The 25,664-nt window shown below is 67.8% G+C and overlaps 4 protein-coding genes and 2 non-coding genes across 6 annotated transcripts; 4 read left to right on the top strand and 2 right to left on the bottom strand.

The window, feature by feature from the left end:
- Nucleotides 1-24: 24 nt before the first annotated feature.
- On the bottom strand, nt 25-3,727 carry CCKBR (cholecystokinin B receptor). The gene is made up of 5 exons (XM_071567916.1): nt 3,493-3,727; nt 2,141-2,392; nt 1,261-1,525; nt 1,063-1,190; nt 25-773 (listed from the first exon to the last, which is right to left on the bottom strand). The coding sequence occupies exons 1-5, from the start codon at nt 3,641-3,643 to the stop codon at nt 256-258; spliced, it is 1,314 nt and encodes a 437-aa protein (XP_071424017.1). The 5' UTR covers nt 3,644-3,727; the 3' UTR covers nt 25-255.
- A 524-nt stretch (nt 3,728-4,251) lies between these two features.
- On the bottom strand, nt 4,252-7,990 carry CNGA4 (cyclic nucleotide gated channel subunit alpha 4). Its single transcript, XM_071569143.1, has 6 exons — nt 7,935-7,990; nt 7,649-7,759; nt 7,456-7,562; nt 5,386-6,378; nt 4,666-5,318; nt 4,252-4,287 (listed from the first exon to the last, which is right to left on the bottom strand). Exons 1-6 carry the CDS (start codon nt 7,988-7,990, stop codon nt 4,252-4,254), a joined length of 1,956 nt encoding a protein of 651 aa, XP_071425244.1.
- A 941-nt stretch (nt 7,991-8,931) lies between these two features.
- On the top strand, nt 8,932-18,467 carry FHIP1B (FHF complex subunit HOOK interacting protein 1B). Its single transcript, XM_071567869.1, is given in 15 exon segments — nt 8,932-8,999; nt 9,375-9,416; nt 11,119-11,389; nt 11,468-11,710; nt 12,114-12,500; nt 13,113-13,271; nt 13,353-13,439; nt 13,520-13,687; nt 14,750-14,829; nt 15,028-15,200; nt 15,730-15,754; nt 15,756-16,684; nt 16,756-16,934; nt 17,141-17,303; nt 17,843-18,467. Coding segments are annotated over 13 exon segments (3,012 nt in total). The 5' UTR covers nt 8,932-8,999; nt 9,375-9,416; nt 11,119-11,251; the 3' UTR covers nt 18,124-18,467.
- Nucleotides 18,468-21,509: 3,042 nt separating this feature from the next.
- On the top strand, nt 21,510-25,275 carry RPS11 (ribosomal protein S11). Its single transcript, XM_071573974.1, has 5 exons — nt 21,510-21,597; nt 22,399-22,530; nt 22,758-22,833; nt 24,163-24,292; nt 25,107-25,275. Exons 1-5 carry the CDS (start codon nt 21,583-21,585, stop codon nt 25,228-25,230), a joined length of 477 nt encoding a protein of 158 aa, XP_071430075.1. The 5' UTR covers nt 21,510-21,582; the 3' UTR covers nt 25,231-25,275.
- Nucleotides 23,838-23,922, top strand: LOC139681086 (small nucleolar RNA SNORD35). The gene has a single exon (XR_011699464.1). It is a non-coding gene; the product is annotated as a small nucleolar RNA SNORD35 (small nucleolar RNA).
- On the top strand, nt 24,896-24,985 carry LOC139681079 (small nucleolar RNA SNORD35). The gene has a single exon (XR_011699462.1). It is a non-coding gene; the product is annotated as a small nucleolar RNA SNORD35 (small nucleolar RNA).
- Nucleotides 25,276-25,664: the final 389 nt, after the last annotated feature.

Below are 25,664 nucleotides of genomic sequence, written 5' to 3'. Positions count from 1 at the left end.
GCACTGGAGGCAGTGGCGCTGACTGGGGCTGGCGGGTGAGGGGGTCCCGGGTGGACGAGGGGGCTGGGGGTGCTTTGAGCTGGGAGGCACCGGGAGCACAGAAGGGACCGACAGTGCCCGGGGGTGGCAGGGCAGGGATTGGCTCGGGGTCGGGGGGGGGCTGGCTGGGGGGTCTGGCTTAGGGGGACTGGGCTAAGGGAGGCCCCAGGCACTGCTGTTGGAGGGCTCAAGGGGGTCCAACTTGGGGGTCCCAGCTCAGGGGGGCCCCAGGCTGCTGACGGTGGTGTAGCTGAACTTGGAGAGGGAGGCACTGGCGATAGGGGGCTCGTCCTCAGGGGGGCGGCGGGGGCAGGCACGGCGGCAGCCCCAGCCCGCACAGGTGGCCCCGAAGGCCTTGCGGAAGCGGCGGTTCATGAAGCAGTAGATGAGGGGGTTGGCGCAGGCCGAGGTGTAGGACAGGAGGTGGATGAAGGCGATGGGGGTCCCCGAGAGCGCCCGCTGCGCTGCCCGCGGAGCAAAGGCGCGCCAGGTGTTGGCGGCGAAGATGGGCAGCCAGCAGAGGAAGAACATGGCCACGATGACCACCAGCATGCGGATCACTCGCCGCTTGGCCGCCAGCTGCGCCCCCGAGCTGTTGATGCGCGCCCGGTCCTGCTGCGCGCCCGAGCCCAGCGCCCGCAGCTCCAGCGCCGCGCCCGGCCGGGACAGCTGCAGGTAGCACCCATCGCCCTCGTCACAGCTGGGCACCGGGGCCCCCCCGACGCCACGCTGGGCTGTGGGGCGAGGGATCACAGTCGTGACATGGCACCGGGGCGCCACGCTGCACCCTAACACCACAGGAGCATCCTCTGGAGGGTGGGACGGGGTGTGGGGGACAGGGACATGTCCGTGGCACCGCGGGGCACGCTGCACTCCAAGGCTGTGGGAACATCCTGCAGGGAGGTCCTCAGGAAAGAGGATGTCCCCAGGGAACCCCCCGCTGTGGGGAGCTGGGTGGGCTCTATTCTTCCTCTCATTCTGGGATGTTGTCACACCCGGTGTGACCCCACCCTGTCCCCTCACCTGCCGCCTCCCCCTTTACGTGCAGCTCGAAGCGGATGCCGCGGTAGAGCTCGCGGGAGATGAGGCCGTACGCCACTGTCATCACCACGCCCGGGATGAAGAAGAGGACGAGGAGCAGCAGGACGTACCTGGGACAGGTGGCACCTGTCGCTCGGCGTCCCATGGTCCCCCTGTCCCCCCTGCACCCCCAGGACTCACCAAGCCTGCCGGACGCGCTCGCTGGGCCAGTGGTGCGTGCACTGGGCGGGGGGCGGGCGCGGAGCGCGGGGGGCCCCGGGGCGGGTGGTGCTGTACACGGCGTAGGGCACCATCAGCAGCGCCGCCAGCGCCCAGGTGCCCACGATGACACGGCAGGCGTGGGAGCGCGTCTGCCAGGCCCGCGACTGCAGCGGGTTGCAGATGGCACTGTACCGCTCGATGGCGATGGCCACCAGGCTGAAGGTGGACACGGCCACCGACACCCCTGCGGGTGGGGCGGGAGTCAGTGGGCACAGCAGGACCCCGCAGCCCCCAGAGACCCCCTGCAGCCCCCAGGGCAACCCCAAATACCCACGAGGTAGGAATAAGCTCCCCTGTGCCCCACCCCGTACCCACAATGTAGGGACAAGCCCCCCCAACTCTGTGTGCCCCTGTATCCATGGGGTAGGGACAATCCCCCCACACCCACGGGGTAGAGACAAGCCATCCCATACCCATGAGGTAGGGACAAGCCCCCCCCACTCTGTGTGCCCCTGTAGCCATGAGGTAGGGACAATACCCCCACACCCCCAAGGCAGGGACAAGCCCCCCATACCCACAGGGTAGAGACAAGCCCCCCCATACCCATGAGGTAGGGACAGTCCCCCCACACCCCCAAGGCAGGGACAAGCCCCCCATACCCAAGAGGTAGTGACAAGCCCCCCCATACCCACGGGGTAGGGACAAGCCCCCCCATACCCATGAGGTAGGGACAGTCCTCCCACACCCCCAAGGCAGGGACAAGCCTCCCATACCCAAGAGGTAGTGACAAGCCCCCCCATACCCACGGGGTAGGGACAAGCCCCCCACACCCACGGGGTAGGGACAAGCCCCCCCATACCCATGAGGTAGGCGACGAGCTTGCAGACGGTGTCGCCGAAGACGAAGGCGCCCATGAGGCCGGGCAGCAGGGTGAAGGGCATGCAGCACAGTGCCAGGAGCAGGTCGCTCAGCGCCAGGGACAGCAGGAAGCAGTTGGTGACGGTGCGCAGCCGTCGGTTCAGCGCCAGCACGGCCACCACCAGCGCGTTGCCCCCCACGCTCAGCACGAAGATCAGCACATACAGCACCACACGCAGCGCCACGTCCAGCTCTGTGGGCAGCTGCGTTGGGACCCCGAGGGCACCCCACACCACGAGAGCAGCCCTGAAGGCAGCCAGGGGGCACCCCAAAGGCACCCCGAAGACAATCCCGAGGGCACCATGGAGGCACCCCTATGGCAGCCTAAGTTACCCCAGAAGCACCCCCGAGCACTCTGAGGGCACACCAAAGGCACGGCAGGACAGGTCCAGGCACCGGGGCTCCGGTTGGCTTCACGGGGCTCAGTGCAGAACCGGCAGCCAGGCACACCATGGCACCTCCGAGGCACCCCAGAGGCATCCCGAGGGCACCCAGGAGGCACCCCAGCACAGGTCTGGACTCCGGGGCACCGGCGCTGCAGTGTGACTGGGGGTCCTCCGTGGGGATTCGGTAGCTGGGCACCTCAGTCCCCCCCCGTGCAGGGGCTGCAGTGGGACCGCGGTGCTTCCGCTGATCCCCGGCTCGGCTCCGTGAGGCTGGAGCACCCCGAGCCACGCGGGTGCCCCCATCCTGCCCACCCTACTCCGGTTCTGAGCTCCCGATCGCTCGGCAGCGCTGGGACGTGACCGGGGACGTCCAGCCCTGGGAGCCGAGTGACAGCGGGGGCTGCCGGGGCCAGCCAGCCGGGAGACACGATGGCAGTCCCAGCTCTGGCGGTGGCGTGCGGGGTCACAATCGGGGAGAGGAATGGGGGGGGGGGGGTGTCCCAGCCCCGGTGGTGGAGTGGGGCTGAGGGTCCCGTCAGGGCAGGGGGGAGAGCTTGAGGGTCCCTGCCCCGGCAGTGAGGCGGGAGTGCCGGGTGAACGGAGGCTGTGCCACCCCTGACGGTGTCCCCTCCGCCCTCCCGGTGCCCCCGGCACAGCCCGGTGTGTTCCCCTGGGGATCGCCACCGGGAGTGCCGGGGCCGCCGAGCCTCCGGCCGGGTCTCAGGAATCGGGATGGGGGATGCGATGGGGTCCACGGAAGAGGACGGGGGCGGCACGGGGCACGGACCGGAGGCACCGGGGCGCAGGGCGGGGGGCACCGGGGCGCAGGGCGGGACGAAGTCGGGTAACGGGGCGCCCGGGAGAGCAGGGTCGGGCACAGGGGACCCCCGTCCCCTCTCGATCTCACCTCTGGGCGCCGGGGGGCCGCGGAGGCCCCTGCGGAGGAGGTCGCAGGCGGAGCTGTTGGTCCCGTTCCCGGTGCCGGTGCCGTTCCCGGTGCCATTCCCGGCGCGGCAGAGAAGATCCTGCAGCGACTCATTGAGGGGTCGGGAATCCATGCCGAGTCCCCCCCGCGCCTCCCGGCCCCGGCAGGAGGCACCGGGAAGGATCAGGCACCGGGAGGGACGAGGCTCCGCTCCGCTCCGCTCGGAGCCGACGGTGGATGAGCGGGGGCGGTGCCCGGCGCGGGGCGGGCCGGGGGCGGGGGGCGGCGGCGGCGGGGGGGGCCCGGGCGTGCGGGGAGGGCGCGGGGGAGTCGGGAACGGTGGGAACCCGGGGGACGGCGGGGGGCATGGAGGGCTCCGGAACAGGGCTCGGGGGGTATTGGGCTGCAGGCGGGTCCCAGGCGGGTCGGGGTGGTTCGCACGGGGCTCCCCGGGAGCGCTCCTGCGGCACCGGCGGCCGCCCTCGCCTGTCTGTCACTGTGGGGCTGGCACCGTGTCCCTGCGAGTGACTCCGGCACGCCCGGGCGGGGCTGACGGTCCCGAGATGCTCCCGCTCCGGTACCGACTCGTTCCCAGTTCGGGCCCCACCACTACGCGACCCCGACCCGTTCCCACCCCGTCCCCTTCCCCGTCCCGGTTCTATCGCATCCCCGTCCCACAGCAACAGCTGTCGGTGTCACCCGGCAACGGCTGTGCCGCAGTGTCCCCCCCAGGGTGATCCCTCAGTGCCGCAGGACTGGTTCCCCAGCATCCAGACCCTTCCCGGAATCCCAAGCCCCCGGGTGACCCTGAGCTCTGGGGAGTTCCTGTGCCCCTCTGGGGCCTTGTGCAATAGGGCGACCCGGCATCTTATGGGGACCCCGTCCCCTAAGGTGTCCCTTTGCTATGGAGGGACCCTGTGTTTTAGGGAGATCCCTGCCCCTGAAGTGAGCCCTGGGGAGAGCCTGTGCCTCCCTGTGACCCCGCACCCCACTGCGCCCCCGTGCCCCAGTGGAACCCTGTGCCCTGGGTGGGCCCTGTGCCCTGAGGGAACCCTGCACTGTGGAGCTGCGGGGCCCTTGTGTGCCACTGGGACCCTGTGCTATTGGGGGACCCTGTGCTCTGGGCAGCCCCTCATCCCTGAAAGGACCTCGTGCCTTGGAAGGACGCTGCAGCTCAGTGGGAACCCATCCTCCAGCAGGACCCGGTCCCAGGACAGGACCCTGTGTCTTGGGGGCACCCTGTACCTTGGAGGGATCCCAGTCCCTGGCAGAACCATGGGCCTTGAGGGGACTCTGCACTTCAGTTGGCTCCTGTGCCCTGGGGGGACCCTGTCCCCCAGCAGGACCCTGCGTCCTGCTTGGCCACTCTGGTGTGGCCATTCCCACTGCCCCACCTGTCCCTGCTGCCCCACCTGTCCCTGCTGCCCCACCTGTCCCTGCTGCACCCTCCCACCGCCGCCGCAGGTGCAGCTGCTCCTCGAGGCGCTGGACACGCAGGGCCATGCGCAGGGCACTGGCCTCCAGCTGTGCCAGCAGCCGGGCCGCCCGTGTCTGCAGCCCCTCCAGGGCCACCTGCAGCCCCCGCAGCCGCTGCTCGGCCTCAGCCTCGGCAGCCGCTGCCGCTGCCTCGGCTTCCGTGTCCAGGCGGCCCATGTGCAGCAGCAGCTCCCGGCCCTTGGCCTCCATGGCGGCGCGGGCGTGGGGGAACTCGGCCAGCACCTCCGCCAGGTCCTCCTTGCCCAGGCAGAACAGGTCCGAGTACCCGATGCTCAGGATGTTGGCCGTGCGCCTGTTCCCGGCCGTGTTCCCTGCGGGGCGGGGGGCTGTGAGCCGGGGGCGGCTGCGGGGGGCGTCGGGCTGTGGCGTGGGGCTCACCCTTGATGTTAATGAGGCTGATCTCTCCGAAATAGAGCCCCTCGCCCAGCACGGCCAGCTGCGTGACGCCGTCCTCGCCCAGCACGGCCAGCCGGCCCTGGCGGATGAAGTACATCTCGCGGCCCACGTCGCCGCGCCGGCACACGAACTCGCCCGGCCCGAAGACCTGCGGGCGGAGGCGCAGCACCAGCTGCCGCAGCACCTCGTGCCCCCAGGTGCGGAACAGCCCCACGCGCCGCAGCGCCGGCAGGTGCACGCTGGCCGCCACCTCGGCCCGCAGCCCCCGGGGCAGGTGCTGCAGCACCTCCCGCTCCGCCGGCAGCTTGCGCTGCATCCGCAGGTGCTGGTGCCAGCGCACCACGCGCCCCGCCAGCCGCCCGCCCACACCCCGCGCCCGCAGGTACCGCCGCACCGGCCCCGCGTCGGGGTAGAAGGCGGCGTCGGCTGCGCTGAGGTTGGCGATAACCGCACTGATGCTGCCCGTGATGGTGGCGAAGCCCAGCACGGCCAGGAGGAAGCCAGCGACGGTGAAGAGGAACTCCTCCTCGCGCTGGGGCGTTGGTGTGTCACCCACCATGGCCAGGACCAGCGTGGAGAAGTAGAAGCTGTGCAGGTATCGGTGCAGTGGGCGTGAGAAAGCAGGGCAGACCCAGGGGTCGGTGCCCAGCCCCAGCCATGTCGACAGCGCAAAGTAGAGGCAGCCGTGCCAGTGGATGCCCAGCACCAGGTACACCATCAGCTTGGCCACGCGGAACGTGTTGGGCCACCCCGTGCGTGTCTCGCATCGGTCGAAGGCCTCGAAGAGCCGTGGCACCCGCAGGCAGCGGTTGGCACGTGCCACTGGGACCCCCAGGACCCCCGAGACCCCTGAGAACAGGCAGAGCAGCTCAGTGGGCAGCACGGTTGCCACATCCCAGGGGAAGGCCCAGGAGCACAGGTAGCGCCGCCGTGTCCGGCTGATGTCCTGCACGAGGATCCCATCCTCCAGAAAACCTGGGGGGCAGCCATGGGGGTCATGGCACCAGGGAAGGGCTGGAAAGTCGAGGGGCAGGGGCTTCTCAGGGGCCTCTTGTGATGGGAGGGAACTGGCACAGGGGACCAGGTGGGTGCCTGGCATGGGCTGGGGGGAACCTGGGGATGGGTCCCCATGGATGGGCACCATGGGAGATGTCACTGTGGGTCCCCTGAGCTGCTGTGAGGCTGAGGGGTTAGTGGTTGGTGTTGGGACCCCAGAGTGCCCACCCAGTTCCCCCCCGTGTGGGGCTGGGTGATGGCTGTGCCAGGTGGGAGTGCACCTGTGTGCATGTGTGTCTGTGCCTGTGTGTGTATCACACCTGTCTGTGTGTGTGTATCACACCTGTGTCTGTGTGTGTGTAACACACCTGTGTCTGTGAGTAAAACACACCTGTGTCTGTGTGTGTGTAACACACCTGTGTCTGTGTGTAAAACACACCTGTGTCTGTGTGTGTGTGTATCACACCTGTCTGTGTGTGTAACACACCTGTCTGTGTGTGTGTATCACACCTGTGTCAGTGTGTGTGTAAAACACACCTGACTGTGTGTGTGTAACACACCTGTGTCTGTGTGTGTGTATCACACCTGTCTGTGTGTGTATCACACCTGTCTGTGTGTGTGTATCACACCTGTGTGTGTGTAACACACCTGTCTGTGTGTGTGTATCACACCTGTGTGTCTGTGTGTGTATCACACCTGTCTGTGTGTGTAACACACTTGTCTGTGTGTGTGTATCACACCTGTCTGTGTGTGTGTAACACACCTGTCTGTGTGTGTGTATCACACCTGTGTGTCTGTGTGCGTGTATCACACCTGTCTGTGTGTGTAACACACCTGTCTCTGTGTGTAACACACCTGTCTCTGTGTGTAACACACCTGTGTGTCTGTGTGTGTGTATCACACCTGTCTCTGTGTGTATCACACCTGTGTGTGTGTGTAACACACCTGTCTCTGTGTGTAACACACCTGTCTGTGTGTGAGGATCACACCTGTGTGTCTGTGTGTGTGTATCACACCTGTGTGTGTGTAACACACCTGTCTCTGTGTGTAACACACCTGTGTGCAGGCGCACGGCGATGTCCAGCACATACAGCGAATCGCTGAGCCCGTCCAGGCCCCGCCACAGCCCCGCCTGTGCCTCCTGCACCTCCGGGAAGCAGCACCTGGGGTGCAAGTGGCATCACGGGGTGTCAGCAGGACGTGCCCAAGGGGGCTGGGATGCCCCCCACCCCAACCCCCACCTTGGTACCTGAGGATGAGGACGACCCAGTTGTAGAGGATGGGCAGCACCATGAGGCTGATCCACCAGTAGTGCCAGTCCCCGGCGGGGTCCAGGGTCCATCTCTGGGGAATGTTGGTGCTGCCAGGGGGCACAGAGGGACCTGGGGTCACCCCATCCCCATTCGAGCCCCCTGGCCCTGCCATCCTGTGCCCACCCCCAGCTGCCGGTGGCTCTGGGGCTCAGCCACCCCCCAGCACCCACGGGATGGTGCTCCCACCCCCAGCTCTGCACTGGACAGCCATGCCCTGCTCACCGCACAGCGAGTCCGGTGCCAGTGCCGGTGCCAGTGCCAGTCTCGGCCCTGGCCATGGGCCTGGAGGTGCCGCACGGCCAAAGCCAAGCCCAGCAGCAGGACAGGAGGGAGCTGAGGGGCTGCGTCCTGTGCCACAGCGGTTCTGTGTGTGCCGGTGCCCAGCGGGTCCTGTGCTGGTCCTGTGCACCTCAGCACCCGGCAGGTGCTGCCAGTCCCTGCCCCTCATGGTCCCTCGAGGGGTCCTGCCCACGTGTCTCCTGCGGCGCTGGCTGCTCCTGGCAACGTGGGGTCCCTGGGGCACCCACCACCCCCTGGGATGCCCAGGCTGTGGCAACTGCAGTGCCAGGTGCACCAGGCAGGCCAGGCACGGAGCCATAGCCAGGTGTGCTGGGGCCCAGGTCAGGCTCAGTGACAACGGCTGGTGCCAGGCAGTGCCCTCTGCAGAGCTGCTGGCAGCTCCCAGTACCTGGTGCACGTGCCAGAGCCGTGCCAGGCACAGGGTTACCTGACACAGGGGTGCCCAGTACAAGGTTATCAGGTAAATGGGTGCCCAGTTCTGTGGGGTTCCCGTACAGGGGTGCCCAGTCCTGGAGTGCCCAGTTCCGAGGGGTGCCCAGACAGGGTTACCCAGTTCCCAGTGCCTGGCTCAGGGGTGTGCTCGGTTTTGAGGGGTGCCTCTATAGGGTCACTCGGTGCCATTGGCCCGGTGCAGGGTCTCGGTTCTGTGGGTCCTGGTACAGGGTCATTGGGCGCCGTGGGTCCCGGTGCGGGGTCACTGAGTGCCGTGGGTCCCGGTACGGGGTCAGTGTGTGCCGGGGGTCCCGGTGCGGGGTCAGTCTGTTCCGTGGGTCCCGGTACAGGCATTCCCCGTTCCCGGTTCCCACGACTCCCTGGCCCCGCCCCACTCGCGGCTCAGCCAATGAGCGCCCGGGCTGTCCCGGCCCGGCCCCGCCCCCAAGGTGAGGTGGGCGTGGCCCGGCCGGGGGGCGTGGCCGGCGCGCGCGGTGCGTCGGGCGCGGCGCGAAGATGGCGTCGGGCGTGCGGGGCCCGTGGCGGGGGCGGGCGGTGAGCGGCGGCTCCGGGACCGGCCGGGGGGCTCCGGGACCGGCCGGGACAGCGGGAGCGGGGACACTCCGCGTGGGCACATCGGGAGCGGGGGACACCGGCAGCGGGGCGGGCCCGGGAGCCCGTCCGGCCGCCTTTCCGCCTCGGTCCCTGGGCGCTCGGGCCGCCGCCCGCCCTTGGCCGAGCGGGACCGCTCGGGCCGGGCCGGGTGGGGCCGGGTCGTGTCCGGGGTGTGGGAGCCACGGCGGAACCGGGCCTGGGCGGGCCGCGGTGCCGTGGGGCAGGGCCCCGGTCCCGGTCCCGGAGGTGCCCGGAGTGGCCCGAGGTCCCGGGGGGTCCCGGCCCCGCGTCCGACGCCTCCTGTGCCCTCCGCAGGTGCGGCGCTGACGGGACGGGACCGCCGCGACCTTGACCCAGGTAGGCGGCCCGGCCCCGCGCCACGGACAGGTCCCGGTCCCGCGTGACCCCGGCTCGGAGGGCTCCCGGTCCCGGTGTCACCGTGGCCCCGGGACTGTGGGTGCTCGGGTGGGCAGCACCTCCCGCGGGCTGGGGGCGGCATTCCCGGCATGTGGCAGACCCTTGCCGCGGGGAGACCTCTGCCCTCACCGGGACCCCCGGCGTCCCGCAGTGACCCCATGGGGACCCCCCCAGTGACCTCCATACCGAGCTCCCCCTCCCGGGGTGCATCCGAGGGGCTGATGCCCCCCACCCACACCCCCGGCACTGGCTGCAACCCCCTTCCCGTGGTGTCCCTGTCCCCCCCCGGTGTCCCTGCCCCCCCCCGGTGTCCCTGCCCCCCCCCCGGTGTCCCTGCCCCCCCCCCGGTGTCCCTGCCCCCCCCCGGTGTCCCTGCCCCCCTCCGGTGTCCCTGCCCCCCCCCGGTGTCCCTGCCCCCCTCCGGTGTCCCTGCCCCCCCCCGGTGTCCCTGCTCCCCCCGGTGTCCCTGCTCCCTGGTGTCCCTGCCCTGGTGACACCCCAACACCCACCTCCCGGTGCCCCGGCCGCCCGCTGTCCCCCCGGCAGCTGCTCCCCTGCAGCCGGACCCCTCGCTGCAGCCCGGCCCGGTGACAAACTGGGGTGTCACCGCTGTGGTGACAGGGCCCTGTGCCGTTTGCCCGCTGTGTCCCCTGGGCAGGCGGTGGGAGCTGCTGGGTTGGGGTGTGGGGGTGCCGGGATGGGGCTGGTGACAGTTTGTCCCTGTCCCCCCGGCTCGGCTCTGGCTGCCTGTCGGGCGGGTCCGTGTGCCGGGGATGCCCCCGGTGTGCCACGTTGTGGCCTTTGGCTCTGTGTCCCCGCTGGGTTGTGGGGGCCGCGGTGCCGGCCCTGGGGCTGGCACTGGCCCGGCATTTGGCAGCTCTAACTTTAGCACAGCACGAGGGGCCCGTGGGTGGGACACGGGTATAAATAGCCGGGCCCTGCCTGTGCCGTGTCCCAATACTCGCTCCAGCCACTTCCCGTTCCTGCTCCGGCGGTTTGAGGTGGCTTTAATGGCTCTTTCACTTCCCTCAGCCCCGCCCGGGGGCTCTCGGTGCCCTCGCTCTTCCCACACGGTGCCGGGGGGCTGGGGGACCCCCGTGCAGGTGGCCCTGGGGCCGCTCGGTGCTCGGTCCCGTGCCGGTGCCTGCGGTGGCAGTGCCGGTGCCGGCCCTATAAATATCTCCGGCAGCACCGTCGTGCCGCACTGGCCGTGGGTGCTGCTGCTGCCGCGGGGGTGGGCAGCTGTCCCGGCGGGGTGCTGGGCGCTCCCCACAGCCATGCTGGGCCGGTTCCTGGTTCAAAGTCCAGCACTGGGTGTGAGCAGGGCCGGGATCCAGAGGTTTCTGGTCACTGCTGTTCCAGCACACTCGCCCTCCCAGCCCCGGCCCAGCTCCTGGTGCTCTGATTTCTCTGCCTTCCCTCCCTCTCTCCCTCCTGCCTTTTCCTCCTGCCTCCCCTCCCTCCCTCCTGCCTTCCCTCCCTCCTGCCTTCCCTCCCTCCTGCCTTCCCTCCCTCCTGCCTTCCCTCCCTCCTGCCTTCCCTCCCTCCTGCCTTCCCTCCCTCCTGCCTTCCCTCCTGCTCCCCTCTCTGTTGCTGGGTGCAGAGCTGGGCCGAGGGTCCCTGACCGCCCCTCTCCCCACAGCCAGTGGCAGCAGCATGGAGAGAGGACCGCGGCATCCCAGCTGCCTGCCCGTGCCCCCGCAGCGGTGCCAGGCTGCCGCTGGAGCCGTCGGGTCACACCGGCACTGCCCGTGACCCCCGTGCCCCCCGTGCCGATGGAGAGGATGAGCTGGCTGAGCAAGCTGACCCCGCGGGCAGGTGGGCAGCGAGCCCCCCGCAGCGCCAGCCTGCAGCCCCCCGTCACTGCCGACCCCGAGACCTGCCTCATGGTCTTCAAGAACCACTGGGCGCAGGTGAGCGGGGCAGGGGAGCAGCGGGGACCCCCCACGCCCCCGGCCCCGCCACCCAGTGCCGAGCCCCCCCTCCCGCAGGTGCTGCGGATCCTGGAGCGGCGCGGCACCAAACCGGCCCCCGATGACCTCAGCGCAGTCCGCAACAACACCTACCAGATGCTGAACCTGCTGGCCGAGGACCGGCCCCGGGGCGATGGGGACAGGTCACAGGAGGACGGGGACATGGCCTGTGGGCCAATCCTGGAGTTTGTGGCTGCTGAGAATCTGCTGGAGCGGCTCCTGTGCTGGCACCTGCAGGGAGACTTCACTGAGGAGAGGAAGGTCCATGAGGGGGGCCAGGGGGTCTGTGAGAGTGGAGGGACAGGCTGGATTCAGGGTTGAGGGTGCTGGGCTGAGGGTCAGCCAGGCCAAGGACTGGGTGCTGCAACTGGGGAGGTTCAGACTGGATTTTGGGTTGGGACTAGATGGGTTTTAAGGTCACTTCCAACCCAAACCGTCCCATAATTCTGTGGTACTGGGGAAAGTTCCTCCTGGAAGGGGCTGTCCAGCCCTGTCAGAGGCAGCCCAGGGCAGTGCTGGAGTCCCCACCCCTGTGGGGATTTCACAGCTGTATGGCTGTGGCACTTGGGGATGAGGCTCAGTGGTGGACTGGGCGGTGCTGGGGGAGCAGTTGGACCCGGGAGTCTCAGTGCCTTTCCCACCCTGTCCCTGTCCCCGTTCCCAGGTGGAGCAGCTGAAGCTGTACGAGATGCTGATCAGCCAGGCCCGGCAGCCGCTGCTGCGGCACAAGCCGGTGCTGACGCCGCTGCTGCGCCTGCTCAGCGTCTGTGCCGAGCCCGCCTCGGCCCCGCTGGAGAACAGCCTGGTGCTGCTGCTCAACCAGCTCTGTGTCTCCGTGGCCCGCGAGCCGGCGATCCTGGAGCTCTTCTTCCACAGCCACACGGACCAGGGCCCCGCCAACCTCATTATCTTCTCCCTCCTCATCCCCTTCATCCACCACGAGGGCGCGCGGGGCCAGCAGGCACGCGACGCGCTGCTGCTCATCATGGCCATGTCAGCCAGCAACCGTGCTGTGGCACAGTCCATCACCGACAACTCCTACTTCTGCCCGGTACGGACCCTCCCGGAGCCACGTCCCCTCCCTGGGGTGGTGCTGGGACCAGCCAGTCCCCAGGGCTCTGCTGCCAGCATGGGGTTGGGTTGGGCCACTGAGGCAGGAGCCATGGACAGGCCTGGAGGGAGGAATCCTGCCCTGAGTGGGGAATTGGGGATGGGAGGTGTCTGGGGATAATGCAGGGCTTGCAGATGATGGAAAGCTTAGGAGTGATGGAGGGCTTTGGGGTAGAGGGCCCGGGGATGACAGGGTGCTTGGAGGTAATGTGGGGCTTGGAGACAGCATGAGATTTGGAAGCCTGGGAATGATGAGGGACTTGGAGATGACAAGGGACCTAGGCATGATGGAGGGTCTGCAAGTGATGGGCTTGGAGGTTACAGGGGGCCCAAGTATGGAGTGCTTGGAGATGATGGAGGGCTCAGTGTTGGGCTGGGGAGAAGAGGGACAGTCCCTGGGGCTGGTGGGGCACACGGGGCCCAGCACAGCAGCCCTGCCTGTAGCTGGGCTGGAAGGGGACAGATTCCCATGGGATTGGGGGAGGCTGGTTGAGTCCAGCGGCCGGAGGTCCAGGGCTCTGCAGGACAGCCGAGTACCCAGGTGTGTCCCCAGGTGCTGGCCACGGGCCTGAGCGCCCTGTACTCCTCCCTGCCCCGCAAGATTGAGGTGCGGGGGGACGACTGGCACTTCCTGCGACGCGAGGACTGGATTGGCGTCTCCTCCCTTGTCCTCTTCATGAACTCGCTCGAGTTCTGCAATGCTGTCATCCAGGTGGGGTTGGGGGGCTCTGAGGGGCTGGGGGGGCTCCCCGCACCACAGGGGGCTACCTGACTCTCCCTGTGGCCCTGGCAGGTTGCCCACCCGCTGGTGCAGAAGCAGCTGGTGGATTACGTCCACAACGGGTTCCTCGTGCCTGTGATGGGGCCAGCTCTGCACAAGGTGAGGGACCCACAGCAGTGGGGCCAGGGTGGGGATCTCCTGCCTGTACCCCTGCCCGGCCCCACGTGCCTGTCCCGCAGACCTCGGTGGAGGAGATGATCGCCAGCACAGCGTACCTGGACCTGTTCCTGCGCAGCGTCAGCGAGACGGCGCTGCTGAAAACCTTCCTGCGCTTCGTGCTGCTGCACCGGCACGACAACGCCACCATCCTGGACACGCTGGTGGGGCGCATCAACAGCAACTCCCGGGTGAGCTCCCTGTGGCCCCCCACCATCCCCGTCCCATCCCCACCATCCCCATCCCACCCCACCATCCCCATCCCATCCCCACCATCCCCATCCCATCCCCACCATCCCCATCCCACCCCACCATCCCCGTCCCACCCCCACCATCCCCGTCCCACCCCCACCATCCCCGTCCCACCCCCACCATCCCCATCCCACCCCCACCATCCCCATCCCACCCCCACCATCCCCATCCCACCCCCAACCATCCCCATCCCACCCCCAACCATCCCCATCCCACCCCCAACCATCCCCATCCCACCCCCAACCATCCCCATCCCACCCCCACCATCCCCATCCCACCCCCACCATCCCCATCCCACCCCCACCATCCCCATCCCACCCCCACCATCCCCATCCCACCCCCACCATCCCCATCCCACCCCCACCATCCCCATCCCACCCCCACCATCCCCATCCCACCCCCACCATCCCCATCCCACCCCCACCATCCCCATCCCACCCCCACCATCCCCATCCCACCCCCACCATCCCCATCCCACCCCCACCATCCCCATCCCACCCCACCATCCCCATCCCATCCCCACCATCCCCATCCCATCCCCAACATCCCCCTCCCATCCTGGACATGCTGGTGGGGCGCATCAACAGCAACTCCCGGGTGAGCTCCCTGTGGCCCCCCACCATCCCCATCCCACCCCACCATCCCCATTCCATCCCCAACATCCCCCTCCGATCCTGGACACACTGGTAGGCTGCATCAACAGCAACTCCTGGGTGAGACCGCCACAACTCTCCAACAACCCCATCCCATTCCCAACATCCCCACCCCAACACGGACATGCTGATGGGCTGCACCAACAGCAATTCCTGGGTGAGCCCCTGCAGCCCCCATGGCCCCTGATCATCCCCATCCTCATCCCATTCACATTTCATCCCCATTGCATGCTCATCCGGTTACCATTCCATCCCCAGCATCCTCATCCCATCCCTGTCCTCATCCCATTCCCGTCCTCAGCCCCCCTGTCCCCCCCGCTGTCCCCCTGATGCCTGCGCTGTCCCCAGCTGTGCATGGTGTCCCTGAGCCTCTTCCGGACGCTGCTCAGCCTCAACTGTGAGGACGTGATGCTGCAGCTGGTGCTCAGGTAATGGGGTCTGGGGGGTCACCTGCTACCACCCCACTCTGGGGGCTCCTCTGGGATGGGACTGGGGACGTTGCTCCCAGCTGCACACTTGGGTGTGGGGCAGCCACGTTGTTGCCTGGCTGTGAAGGGGCTGGGGTCCCGTGGGGGGTCCCCTTCCCTGTGTCCGCCCCTGCAGCCCCCCGTGCCCCCCTGCCCCAGGTACCTGCTGCCCTGCAGCCATGTGATGCTGAGCCAGAAGCGGGCAGTGCGGGACCTGGACATCTATGGGAAGACAGCAGCCAAGTTCCTGTCGCTCATCCCGCGCTGCTGCCGTCCCGAGAGCCCCCCGCCGCCCCCTGACCGGGATGAGGAGCCCCTTGCCTGGGCCAGGGGTATGGCACCGTGGCCCCTCGGACCCCCTCCCTATCCTGGCTTGATGCTGAACCCCCTCCCAGGGTTTCTGTAGCTTTTCTGACCCTGTCCTGTCCTAGGACAGAGATGCCTGTGCCATTGCTGTGGTCCCTCACACCCTGTCCCCATTCTCTCCTGGCACTGAGCCCTTTTGCTGTCCCCATGGCCTCTGGGCCCCCCTCCGTGTCCCAGCACTAAGTCCCCTCCCACTGTCCCTGTGGTCCCTCAAACCCCACCCCCAGCCTGGCTTTAACCCCCCATGTTATCCCCACAGCCCCGTGGGCCCCCTCCCCACCCCATCCTGGTGCTGAGCCCCCCATGCTGTCCCTGTGGTCCCTTGGACACCCTCACACAACCCTGTGGCCCCTTGGTCCCTGTCTTTATCCTGGCTCAGCACTGAGCCCCCTCCCGCTGTCCCCACAACCCCTCAAATCCCACCCCCTACCCCAGAATGGCACTGACCCCCCATTCCCCACCCTGCCTTGGCGCTGACCCCCGTTCCCCCCGCAGCCCACGGCAGCCCCAGCGCAGACGCCCCCCCCGGCCCCGAAGCCCTCCACGCCGTCCCGCCTCTCCTTCTTCATGCGCCAGGCGAGCGCAGCCCCGCCGGACGCGGCCGCCCCCCGCTCCCCCGGGCCCTCCGCGGGCAGCCCCCCCTGGCCCGGCCCCCGGGATGAGGTGGCGGAGCTGGACAGGAACTACTTGGAATACCTGCGGGACGCGCGGCGCAGCATCGACCGCTGCGCCTGGGCCTGCCGCGTCTGGTCGGCCCCCTACGACGGCGAGGACCCCCGCGCCCCTGGCCCCCCGCCCGACCCCGACAGCCCCCCGGAGCGGCCCCCGGGGCCCCCCACCCCGCGGACTAAGAAGCGGGGGCTGCCCGAGGAGGGGGCGCGGGAGGTGCCGGGGGGGCCCCTCGGGGGCGATGACCCCGGTGTGGGGGGGCCTGGCCCCGACCCCCGGGATGGGGGGACACTGGTGAACGGGGCGCACGTGGCGGCCGAGCCGGGGCGGCCCGAGGGGGACGTGGCGGTGAAGAAGGTCCGTCGGAGCGCCCGGGGCGAGGGGGAGGGTGGTGGTGGGGGGCCAAATGGGGCTCCCCAGGCGCTGCCCCCCAGCTGGGAGCCACTGCAGTCGGTGGACTCGCTGCTGGAGGAGCTGCTGGCCCGCACGCCCGCCGAGCCCCCCGGCGCCGGCGTCTCCATCGAGGCCTTCACCGAGGAGCTGCGTGAGATCGAGGCAGAGATGAGGAACGGAGGAGTGGGAGGGCCCCCGGCTGCCCCCCCGGAGCCCTCGGAGCCGCCCCTGTCCCGGGAGGAGGAGGAGGCCTTTGCCAGCTTTGCCGCACTGCCCGAGGGAGACGGGGGCACTGGGCGGGCACCGCCACGGCCCCCAGACCCCCTGGCACAGGTGGTGGCCAGCCCTCCGCGGGCGGTGGGGCCACCCCCCAGCCAGCCCTTCACAGGTGGGCACGGGAGGATGGAGTGGGGGTCCTGGCTTCCAGTAGGGCCCTGCCTGACCCCCCTGTCCCCCCAGGCCCCTTTGTGTCAGTGCTGTTCGGGAAACTGGAGAACATGCCCCATAACTCGCTCTATGTCAACTTCCTGCTGACGGGGCTGGTGGCCCAGCTGGCCTGCTACCCCCAGCCCCTGCTCCGCTCCTTCCTGCTCAACACCAACATGGTCTTCCAGCCCAGCGTCAAATCCTTGCTTCAGGTATGGCAGCCCAGGACCCTCCACCATCATGGAGTCACGGGGAAGGGTTGGAAAGGCCACTGAGACAGTTGAGTTCCCCCAGCGCTGCTCAGCCCATCAGTGCCCCATGTCCCCAAGTGCCATAGGAACGTGGCTGTTATTCTCTGCTGGGGACAGGGACCCCCATGTTCCTGGACCCCCTGTTCCTCTGTTCTGTGGTCCTGCAGGTGCTGGGCTCGGTGAAGAACAAGATCGAGAGCTTTGCTGCCAGCCAGGAGGATTTCCCGGCGCTGCTCTTCAAAGCCAAGAAGTACCTGATTGCCCGTGGGCGGCTGGACTGGGCTGACGGCCCTGGGGCCACCCCTGCCCTGCGGCGCCCCGACACCTTGGGTGAGAGCACGGCCTTGGCTGGGGGTGGCACGGGGGGCTGGGGGCTGTGTGGGGCTGGGGTGGGGGGGATGCTGTGTTGAAGTCTAGGGGCTGTGCGGGGGTTTGGGGGCTGTGGGGGGGATTGGGGGCAGTGCCAGGGCCTGGGGGCTGCCTGTTGTGTTTTACAAGGGGCTGGGGGCTGCCCTGTGCATTGCTCAGGGCCTGGGGGCTGTGTAGTGTGTTGTGCAGAGGGCTGGAGGGTGCTGGGTGCTGCGTGTATTTTAGGGAGGGTTGGGGGCTGCAGAGGGGTCTGGGGGCTGCTCCCTGCATTGCCCAGGGGCTGAGGGCTGCACTTGATATGAGGGGCTGTGGGAAGGGCTGGGGGGAAAGTTGGGGTCTGCATGTTGTGTTAATGGGGGGTCTGGGATCCGTGCCGGGAGCTGGCGAGGGGTGGGGTTTCTCTGTGACGGGTGTGAGGTCTGTGGGAGGTGCGGGCTCTGTGCAGGGGGTGTGGGGGCACCCCAAGGCCTGACTGCCACACCCAGCGCCCCCTCCCACAGCCCGCAGCCGGAAGCCATCCCTGGGGGAGCTGCTGCTGCGCCACGCCAACAGCCCGACGCGCGCGCGGCACGCGGCACAGCTGGCGCTGCAGGGGCTGCGGGACGGGGGGCTGCACCCCCTGCCCCCCACGGCACCCCCGGCGCGGCACGGCGAGGCCCTGCGCGTGCGCAACGCCGTGTACTGCGCCGTCATCTTCAGCGAGTTCCTCAAGGAGCTGGCGGCCATCGCCCAGGCCCACGCCGTCACCTCCCCGTTCCTCACGGAGCCCCCCGAGGAGTGACCACCCCGGGCGGGCCCCCTTTTTAACCCCGGACTCGGACCTTTTTAATTTATTGGGGCGGAGCTGCGCTGAGGCCGGGCTGCACTTTGGACACGAGTGGCCGCCCCCCGCCCTGTGCCCCGGGGCGCAGGGCAGGACCCTGGGGGTCCCGGGGCTCACGGGGTGGGGGGCACGGGGCGGGCTGGCTCTGCCCCCCTCGGCCCCCCGGGTGTCCCTGATGCCCACCCAGCTGCTCTCTATGCAACCCCCGGGGTGTGGGGCTGGGGGGTCCGGGGGGGCCGTGCATGGGGAGGGGCGTGTGTCTGTGCTGTGTAAAACCCTTCGAATAAAGGGTCTCGTCGAGGGCATCGTCCCCCTGTCTGTGCTGGCCAGGACACTGGGACCCCCATACAGCGAGGTGTCCCCTGTCTGTGCTGGCCAGGACACTGGGACCCCCATACAGCCAAGTGTCCCCTGTCTGTGCTGGCCAGAGACACTGGGACCCCCATACAGCTGGGTGTCCCCTGTCTGTGCTGGCCAGGACACTGGGACCCCCATACAGCGAGGTGTCCCCTGTCTGTGCTGGCCAGAGACACTGGGACCCCCATACAGCGAGGTGTCCCCTGTCTGTGCTGGCCAGGACACTGGGACCCCCATACAGCTGGGTGCCCCCTGTCACACTGCTGGCCTGAGACACCCCATGTCTGCCCCCTCCTCGGTTCTGGGGGGCTGGGGGGTCTCGGGGAGGAGGCCACGGGACAGTGAGCGCTGCTGGAGCTCTGGGGTGGATCTGTGGCTGTCGGGGTAGCAGGTGAAGCAGGTGTTGGTGTTGGAGCCCCAGGGGTGGGGGCTCTGGTCCCCTGGTGCTGTGACAGTTCCTCTCCAGCACTGACCTGGAACACCTGGGACCCCCAGGACCTCTGGAACCCCCAGGACTCCTTCCCTGTTCATGGCCATCGCCTGCAGCTTCCCCAGTGTGCTGGCACGGGAATGAGGATGGAGGTGGGGATGAGGTGAAGATGATGAGGATGAAGATGAGAGCAGAGGTGGGATTGAATGGGATGAGGGGATGGGATGAGGATAATGGGGATGAGGCCCCAGTGGTGGTCTCTCCCAGGCTGTTGGGGGTTTCTGGGGGGTACCACCTCCTGCCTCAGGACTGATGGGTGCCCCAGGGCAGTGATCCATTCCCTGTCCTGTTTCCCCCTCCACATCCCGCAGGAGCAGCAGCTGGAGAATGTCCATATTTTGCATTCCAGGAATCCATTGTTTTATTCCAGTCACTCAGTGTGTCTAGTGCAGCTTTCTCTGCAGTTGCACAGCACGGAAACACCGGGGAGGGGAGCAGGGCGAGCTTTATTCCAGCCTTTCCTTCCCCAGGGGTGTGGAACATCATCTGCCCAGCACAGGAATGCAGAGCCCGGCTCGGGGGGCTCCAGCTGTGCCGGGGCTGGGAATGGCGGGATGAGCCGATAAGTGTGCAGGAACATAAACCTGATGCGATGTGACCCGGCCGGCCAGGCTGAGCCCGGTGCCACCGCCGGGACCCGCCCCAGAGTGGCAGCAACTGGGCAGTCGTGTCCCAGTGGGAACTGGGGGAAGCGCTGGGATGTTCCCAGGCTGTGGGAGGGCGATGGGCAGTGCAGTAATGCCGGCACATGGAATTTTCCCGGTACAGCAGCCCCAGATTTCCCTACAGGGAAGGGAGAGGACACCCCACACACCGCGCCCGGGACGAGTGTGCTCTCCAGGTGGGAATACGGAGAGACCTGAACAGCACACGGGATAACACGCCCCATCCCACCCCTGGCAGGGCTCCAGCCCGGGTTGGACGGGGCTTGGAGCAGCCTGGGTTGGTGGGAGGTGTCCCTGCCACGGCAGGGGTGGCACTGGGTGGAGTTTAGGGTCGTTCCAACCCCAACCATTCCCGGATTCTGTGAGTCTTCATCCAGGATGGGGTGAAGATGGAAATGGAGGTGGCATGAGGTGGGATGATGAGGATGATTCTTCACCGTGCATGGGATCCCGACATGGAACAGGCTTAGGCTGCTCTGGCTGTCACCCCTGGTCACCCCCTCACCACTGCCTGGGCTGGAATCGGGGGGGATCCTGCCACCCCCATCCCCAGTTCTAGCCCTCACATCCCTGGGGATGAGATTTTCCTAAATCCCAATAAATTTGTGAGCAATTCCTACTCATCCCTTTGGCTCCAGGTAAGGCTTTTGCCCCAGGTGAGGCCAATTCTGTATCAGAAAGTGTGGCCAGCAGGACCATGTGAGTGATTCCTTCACCCTGTGCTGGCGCTGCTGAGGCCATTCGAGTTCTGTGTCCAGTTTGGGAAAGCCACTGAGGGGCTGAGGGTGTGCAGGGCAGGGAATGGAGCTGGGCAGGGAATGGAGCAGCAGCTGAGGGAGCTGGGGGGGCTGAGCTGGAGCAAAGGGGGCTCAGGGGGCACCTTCTGGCTCTGCCATCCCTGCCAGGAGGGGGGAGCCGGGACAGGGGGTCGGGCTGTGCCCCAGGGCACAGGGACAGGAGCAGAGGGCACGGCCTCAGGCTGGGCCAGGGCAGGGGCAGGGGGCACAGCAGCAGGAATTGCTGCCTGGAAAGGGTGGGCAGGCCCTGTCAGGGGCTGCCCAGGGAGGGTTGGAGTGCCCAGCCCTGGAGGTGCCCAAGGCAGGACTGGCCGTGGCACTGAGCGCTCTGGGCTGGGGATGGGAGCGATGCCCTGTGCAGCCTCTCCCCGCAGTGACCCCGACCCCCATTCCCATCCCCATCCCCGATCCTCATCCCCATCCCCGACCCCCATTCCCATCCCCAATCCCCATCCCCATTCCCGACCCCCATCCCCATTCCCGACCCCCATCCCCATTCCCGACCCCCATCCCCATTCCCGACCCCCATCCCCAATCCCCCGTCCCCATTCCCGACCCCCATCCCCAAACCCCATCCCCATTCCCGACCCCCATCCCCATCCCCAATCCCCAATCCCATCCCCATCCCCCATCCCCCATCCCCATTCCCGACCCCCATCCCCATCCCCAATCCCCATCCCCATTCCCGACCCCCATCCCCATCCCCATTCCCGACCCCCATTCCCATTCCCATCCCCAATCATCATCATCCCCATCCCCAATCCCCAATCCCATTCCCATCCCCATCCCCATTCCCGACCCCCATTCCCATCCCCATTCCCCAATTCCCATTCCCATTCCCGACCCCCATTCCCATCCCCAATCCCCAATCATCATCATCCCCATCCCCCATCCCCCATCCCCATTCCCGACCCCCATCCCCATTCCCGACCCCCATTCCCATCCCCATCCCCAATTCCCATCCCCATTCCCATCCCGCGGCTTTTCCCGCCCCGCTCGCCCCCGTCACGGTCACGTGGCAGTGACGTCACGGCCGCCCCTGGCCCCGCCCCCGGGTTAACCCGCGCCCCGCGCGCTCCGAGGCCTCTTTCCGGCCGCGCTCGCCAAGATGGCGGACACACAGGTGGGCGCTGCGGGGGCACCGCGCGGGACCCCCCCCCCGGGACACCCCCGGGATACCTCGGGAACACCTCTGGGACACCCCCGGGATCCCCCGGGACACCCCTGCGGGGTCCACACGGGCCAGGGGCCGGAGGGGGGCGCGGAGGAGGCGGCCGGGCCCGGGCCCGGGGAGAGGCGTGCGGGGAGGGTTCGGGCCCGGGGTTATGTGTGGGCCCGACGAGGGGGAGTCTCGGCGTGGGGGGAGAGAGGACCTCGTTTTCGGGAGGTGGGGGTGTGCGAGAGCGGTGGTCTCGGGGTCCCGTGCCTCGTGGTTTGGGGAGGGGTGGGAATCTCGGTGCCCTGGGATTTTGGGGTGGGGGGGAAGAGGAGGGCCCATGTCCCGGGGCTGGGGGGCGAAGGGAGGGCGGAATCTCGTGCCTACAGGTTTGGGAATGGGGCCAGAGGATCCCGTGCCCCGGGGCTGGAGGGCATCTCAGTGCCCCAGGGCGGAGGGGCCCTGGTGACTTCGGGGTTCTGGAGAGGGGGGAGGAGGGTCGCGGTGCCCCGAAGGTTTGCGGGAGGGCAGAGGGCCCGGTGCCCCGAGGCTGTTCCCCCGTGCTGAGGGTCCCTCGCCTTGCCCGGTGCCGGGAGCCCACCCCGGTGCTGGGGATCCCATCCCGGGCCTGCCCTGACCCCGGTGCTGGGGATCCCATCCCGGGCCTGCCCTGACCCCGGTGCTGGGGATCCCATCCCGGGCCTGCCCTGACCCCGGTGCTGGGGATCCCATCCCGGGCCTGCCCTGACCCCGGTGCTGCCCCTGCAGACGGAACGCGCGTACCAGAAGCAGCCGACGATCTTCCAGAACAAGAAGCGGGTGCTGCTGGGCGAGGGCGGCAAGGAGAAGCTGCCCCGCTACTACCGCAACGTGGGGCTGGGCTTCAAGACCCCCAAGGAGGTGAGGGGGCCCCGGACAGGGGCTGTGCAACCCCCAGCTGTGCCCCCCAGAGCCATGAGGATCTTGCGTGGGGTGGAGGTGGCACTTGGGGACAGGGGCAGTGATGGTGCTGGTGAGAGTCAGGGGCTGTTCCCACCTGAACCGTTCCATGGTTCCCTGCTGTAACCTGTATTCTGGAGCTCTGGTGTCACCTGAGCCACTCACCTGGCACACACCTGTCCTTGCAGGCCATCGAGGGCACCTACATTGACAAGAAGTGTCCCTTCACTGGGAATGTGTCCATCCGGGGCCGCATCCTCTCAGGTGAGCTGGGACATCCCCGAGGAAATCCCTGGGGAGACCCGGGGCAGGTGACCAGCCAGAGCCCCTGAGGTGCCTGCGGCAGGTAACCAGAGCTCCTGAGGTACCTGGGGCGGGTAACCAGAGCTCCTGAGGTACCTGGGGTGTGTAACCAGAGCCCCTGGGGTACCTGGGGCGGGTAACCAGAGCCCCTGAGGTACCTGGGGTGTGTAACCAGAGCCCCTGGGGTACCTGGGGCAGGTAACCAGAGCCCCTGAGGTACCTGGGGTGTGTAACCAGAGCCCCTGAGGTACCTGGGGCGGGTAACCAGAGCCCCTGAGGTACCTGGGGCAGGTAACCAGAGCTCCTGAGGTACCTGGGGCGGGTAACCAGAGCCCCTGAGGTACCTGGGGCAGGTAACCAGAGCCCCTGGGGTACCTGGGGCAGGTAACCAGAGCCTCTGGGGTACCTGGGGCAGGTGAGCCCCTGGGATACCTGGGGCAGGTAACCAGAGCCTCTGGGGTACCTGGGGTGTGTAACCAGAGCCCCTGGGGTACCTGGGGTGTGTAACCAGAGCCCCTGAGGTACCTGGGGCAGGTGAGCCCCTGAGGTACCTGGGGTGGGTAACCAGAGCCCCTGGGGTACCTGGAGTGGGTACCCAGAGCCCCTGAGGTACCTGGGGTGGGTAACCAGAGCCCCTGAGGTACCTGGGGTGGGTAACCAGAGCCCCTGGGGTACCTGGGGTGTGTAACCAGAGCCCCTGGGGTACCTGGGGTGGGTAACCAGAGCCCCTGAGGTACCTGGGGCGGGTAACCAGAGCCCCTGAGGTACCTGGGGTGGGTAACCAGAGCCCCTGGGGTACCTGGGGTGGGTAACCAGAGCCCGTGAGGTACCTGGGGCGGGTAACCAGAGCCCCTGAGGTACCTGGGGCAGGTGAGCCCCTGGGGTACCTGGGGCAGGTGAGCCCCTGGGGTCCCTGGGGCAGGTAAGCCCTCCCGGGTACCCGTGCCCCTCCGTGGTCCTGGAGCTGCAGATGATGTTGATCTCACGATGGTCTGCCGAGCCCAGCAGGGGCCTGACGACAGTGCCACAAGGCTTCACTGATGCCGTGACAGGACCAGCTGCTGGCAGGGCCCCCCAGCTGTGCCGTGCCCGGGGGCAGGTGCTGCTCCAGGGCAGGGGCAGGCGGGGCAGGGAGCGTTGGGCAGAGTGGTACAGAGCAGAGACAGGAGCCACCATTGGGTGTATTGCAGAGACAGGGAGGGCATGGCCTGGCAGGACATCTGGGCACCCCACAGGGAGGTTGCAGTAGTAGATGTGGAGGAATTTGTGTCCCTGTCCCCCCTGGCCCAGGTGTGGTGACCAAGATGAAGATGCAGCGCACGATCGTGATCCGTCGCGACTACCTGCACTACATCCGCAAGTACAACCGCTTCGAGAAGCGCCACAAGAACATGTCTGTGCACCTGTCCCCCTGCTTCAGGTGTGTGCAGCTGTCCCCTGTCCCCCTGCTCCAGGTGTGCAGGTGTCCCCTGTCCCCCTGCTTCAGGTGTGTCGCCCTGTCCCCCTGCTCCAGGTGTGTGCAGGTGTCCCCCTGTCCCCCTGCTTCAGGTGTGCAGGTGTCCCCCTGTCCCCCTGCTCCAGGTGTGTGCAGGTGTCCCCGTCTCCCCGCTCCAGGTGTGTGCAGCTGTCCCCCTGTGCCCCTGTCCCCCTGCTCCAGGTGTGTGCAGGTGTCCCCCTGTCCCCCTGCTCCAGGTGTGTGCAGCTGTCCCCCTGTCCCCCTACTTCAGGTGTGCAGCTGTCCCCCTGTCCCCCTGCTTCAGGTGTGCAGCTGTCCCCCTGTCCCCCTGCTCCAGGTGTGTGCAGTTGTCCCCCTGCTTCAGGTGTGCAGGTGTCCCCATGTCCCCTGGCTCCAGGTGTGTCCCCCTGCTCCAGGTGTGTGCAGGTATTCCTGGGCTGTGCCAGTTGTCCCCACGCCTGTTCGTGTTGATGGGGGTGGTGCTGAACTCGTACAAGCCGTGGTGAGGGCACCCCGGGTGGGACACGGGTGGGTTCCTGGCCCAGCTCCTCCCTGGAACTCACTCACTGGTGATGATGTCCAAACTCACGATGGTCTGCAGAGTCCCCCAGGTGAGGGGCTGCTGACAACGCCACTGGCACGTGCTGAACCATGAGGCGGGTTCCAGCCAGTACTTGTGGGAGTTCTGTGTGCCCTGCTGGTAGTAACGATCAGGTTTGGGGGTTCTGAGGGGCAGGGGAGGCCCTGGGAGCCCCTGACCCCCCCGGTGTCCTTGCAGGGACGTGCAGATTGGGGACATCGTGACAGTGGGCGAGTGCCGCCCGCTCAGCAAGACCGTGCGCTTCAACGTGCTCAAGGTGACCAAGGCTGCAGGCACCAAGAAGCAGTTCCAGAAGTTCTGACACGAAGGGGAGTTGTGAGGGAGGAATAAAGATTGGGAAAATGGAGTTCCCTGTGTGATCCAGAATGAGTCATGTGGGCACCTGGGAGCTCACTGGAGTGGGGACAGGTGAGGTGGGAGCTTGGGTGTGGTGGTGGCAGGCACGGCATAAGGCAGGAGGGGACACGCTCCAGCTGCTCTTGTCACCTCCTGCTGGTGTGTTCCAGTGGCTTCCCTGTTCTGTACTGGTTTGTGCTGAGCCATGGCCCCCCTCCCGGTGCCGCTGCAGAGGTGACAGGTGGGGGTTGGGTGATAATTGGGCAGGTGTGGCCCTCAGGGCCTTTCCTCAAGAGTGAGGTTCAGCCGATGGCACCACCTTCACCTGGGGCTGGCTCTGACACTGTCCCCTTCACCCAGGGCCAGCTCTGGTGGTGTCACCTTCACGTGGGGCCAGCT

Source organism: Pithys albifrons, chromosome 1, assembly GCF_047495875.1.
Source record: "Pithys albifrons albifrons isolate INPA30051 chromosome 1, PitAlb_v1, whole genome shotgun sequence".
Taxonomy (NCBI): Eukaryota; Metazoa; Chordata; class Aves; order Passeriformes; family Thamnophilidae; genus Pithys; species Pithys albifrons.
Note: the sequence above shows the minus strand (reverse complement) of the source record. Positions and strands in the feature narration are given on the sequence as shown.

What these genes read in the sequence shown, in the direction of transcription:
- CNGA4 (XM_071569143.1), bottom strand. Translation starts at nt 7,990, where the DNA reads ATGGCCAGGGCCGAGACTGGCACTGGCACCGGCACTGGCACCGGACTC. An exon ending in CGCCGTGCGCCTGCACACAG is followed by an intron (nt 6,379 to 7,455) that starts GTGTGTTACACA and finishes GCTGCCCCCCAG; the next exon opens with GTTTTCTGGAGGATGGGATC. An exon ending in AGCTGCAGCGTCCTTCCAAG is followed by an intron (nt 4,288 to 4,665) that starts GCACGAGGTCCT and finishes GATTCCGGGAAG; the next exon opens with GGTCTGGATGCTGGGGAACC.
- RPS11 (XM_071573974.1), top strand. An exon ending in GCTTCAAGACCCCCAAGGAG is followed by an intron (nt 22,531 to 22,757) that starts GTGAGGGGGCCC and finishes CTGTCCTTGCAG; the next exon opens with GCCATCGAGGGCACCTACAT. An exon ending in CACCTGTCCCCCTGCTTCAG is followed by an intron (nt 24,293 to 25,106) that starts GTGTGTGCAGCT and finishes GTGTCCTTGCAG; the next exon opens with GGACGTGCAGATTGGGGACA.
- CCKBR (XM_071567916.1), bottom strand. Translation starts at nt 3,643, where the DNA reads ATGGATTCCCGACCCCTCAATGAGTCGCTGCAGGATCTTCTCTGCCGC. An exon ending in GCTCGTCGCCTACCTCATGG is followed by an intron (nt 1,526 to 2,140) that starts GTATGGGGGGGC and finishes CCCCACCCGCAG; the next exon opens with GGGTGTCGGTGGCCGTGTCC. An exon ending in CGTAAAGGGGGAGGCGGCAG is followed by an intron (nt 774 to 1,062) that starts GTGAGGGGACAG and finishes CTCGCCCCACAG; the next exon opens with CCCAGCGTGGCGTCGGGGGG.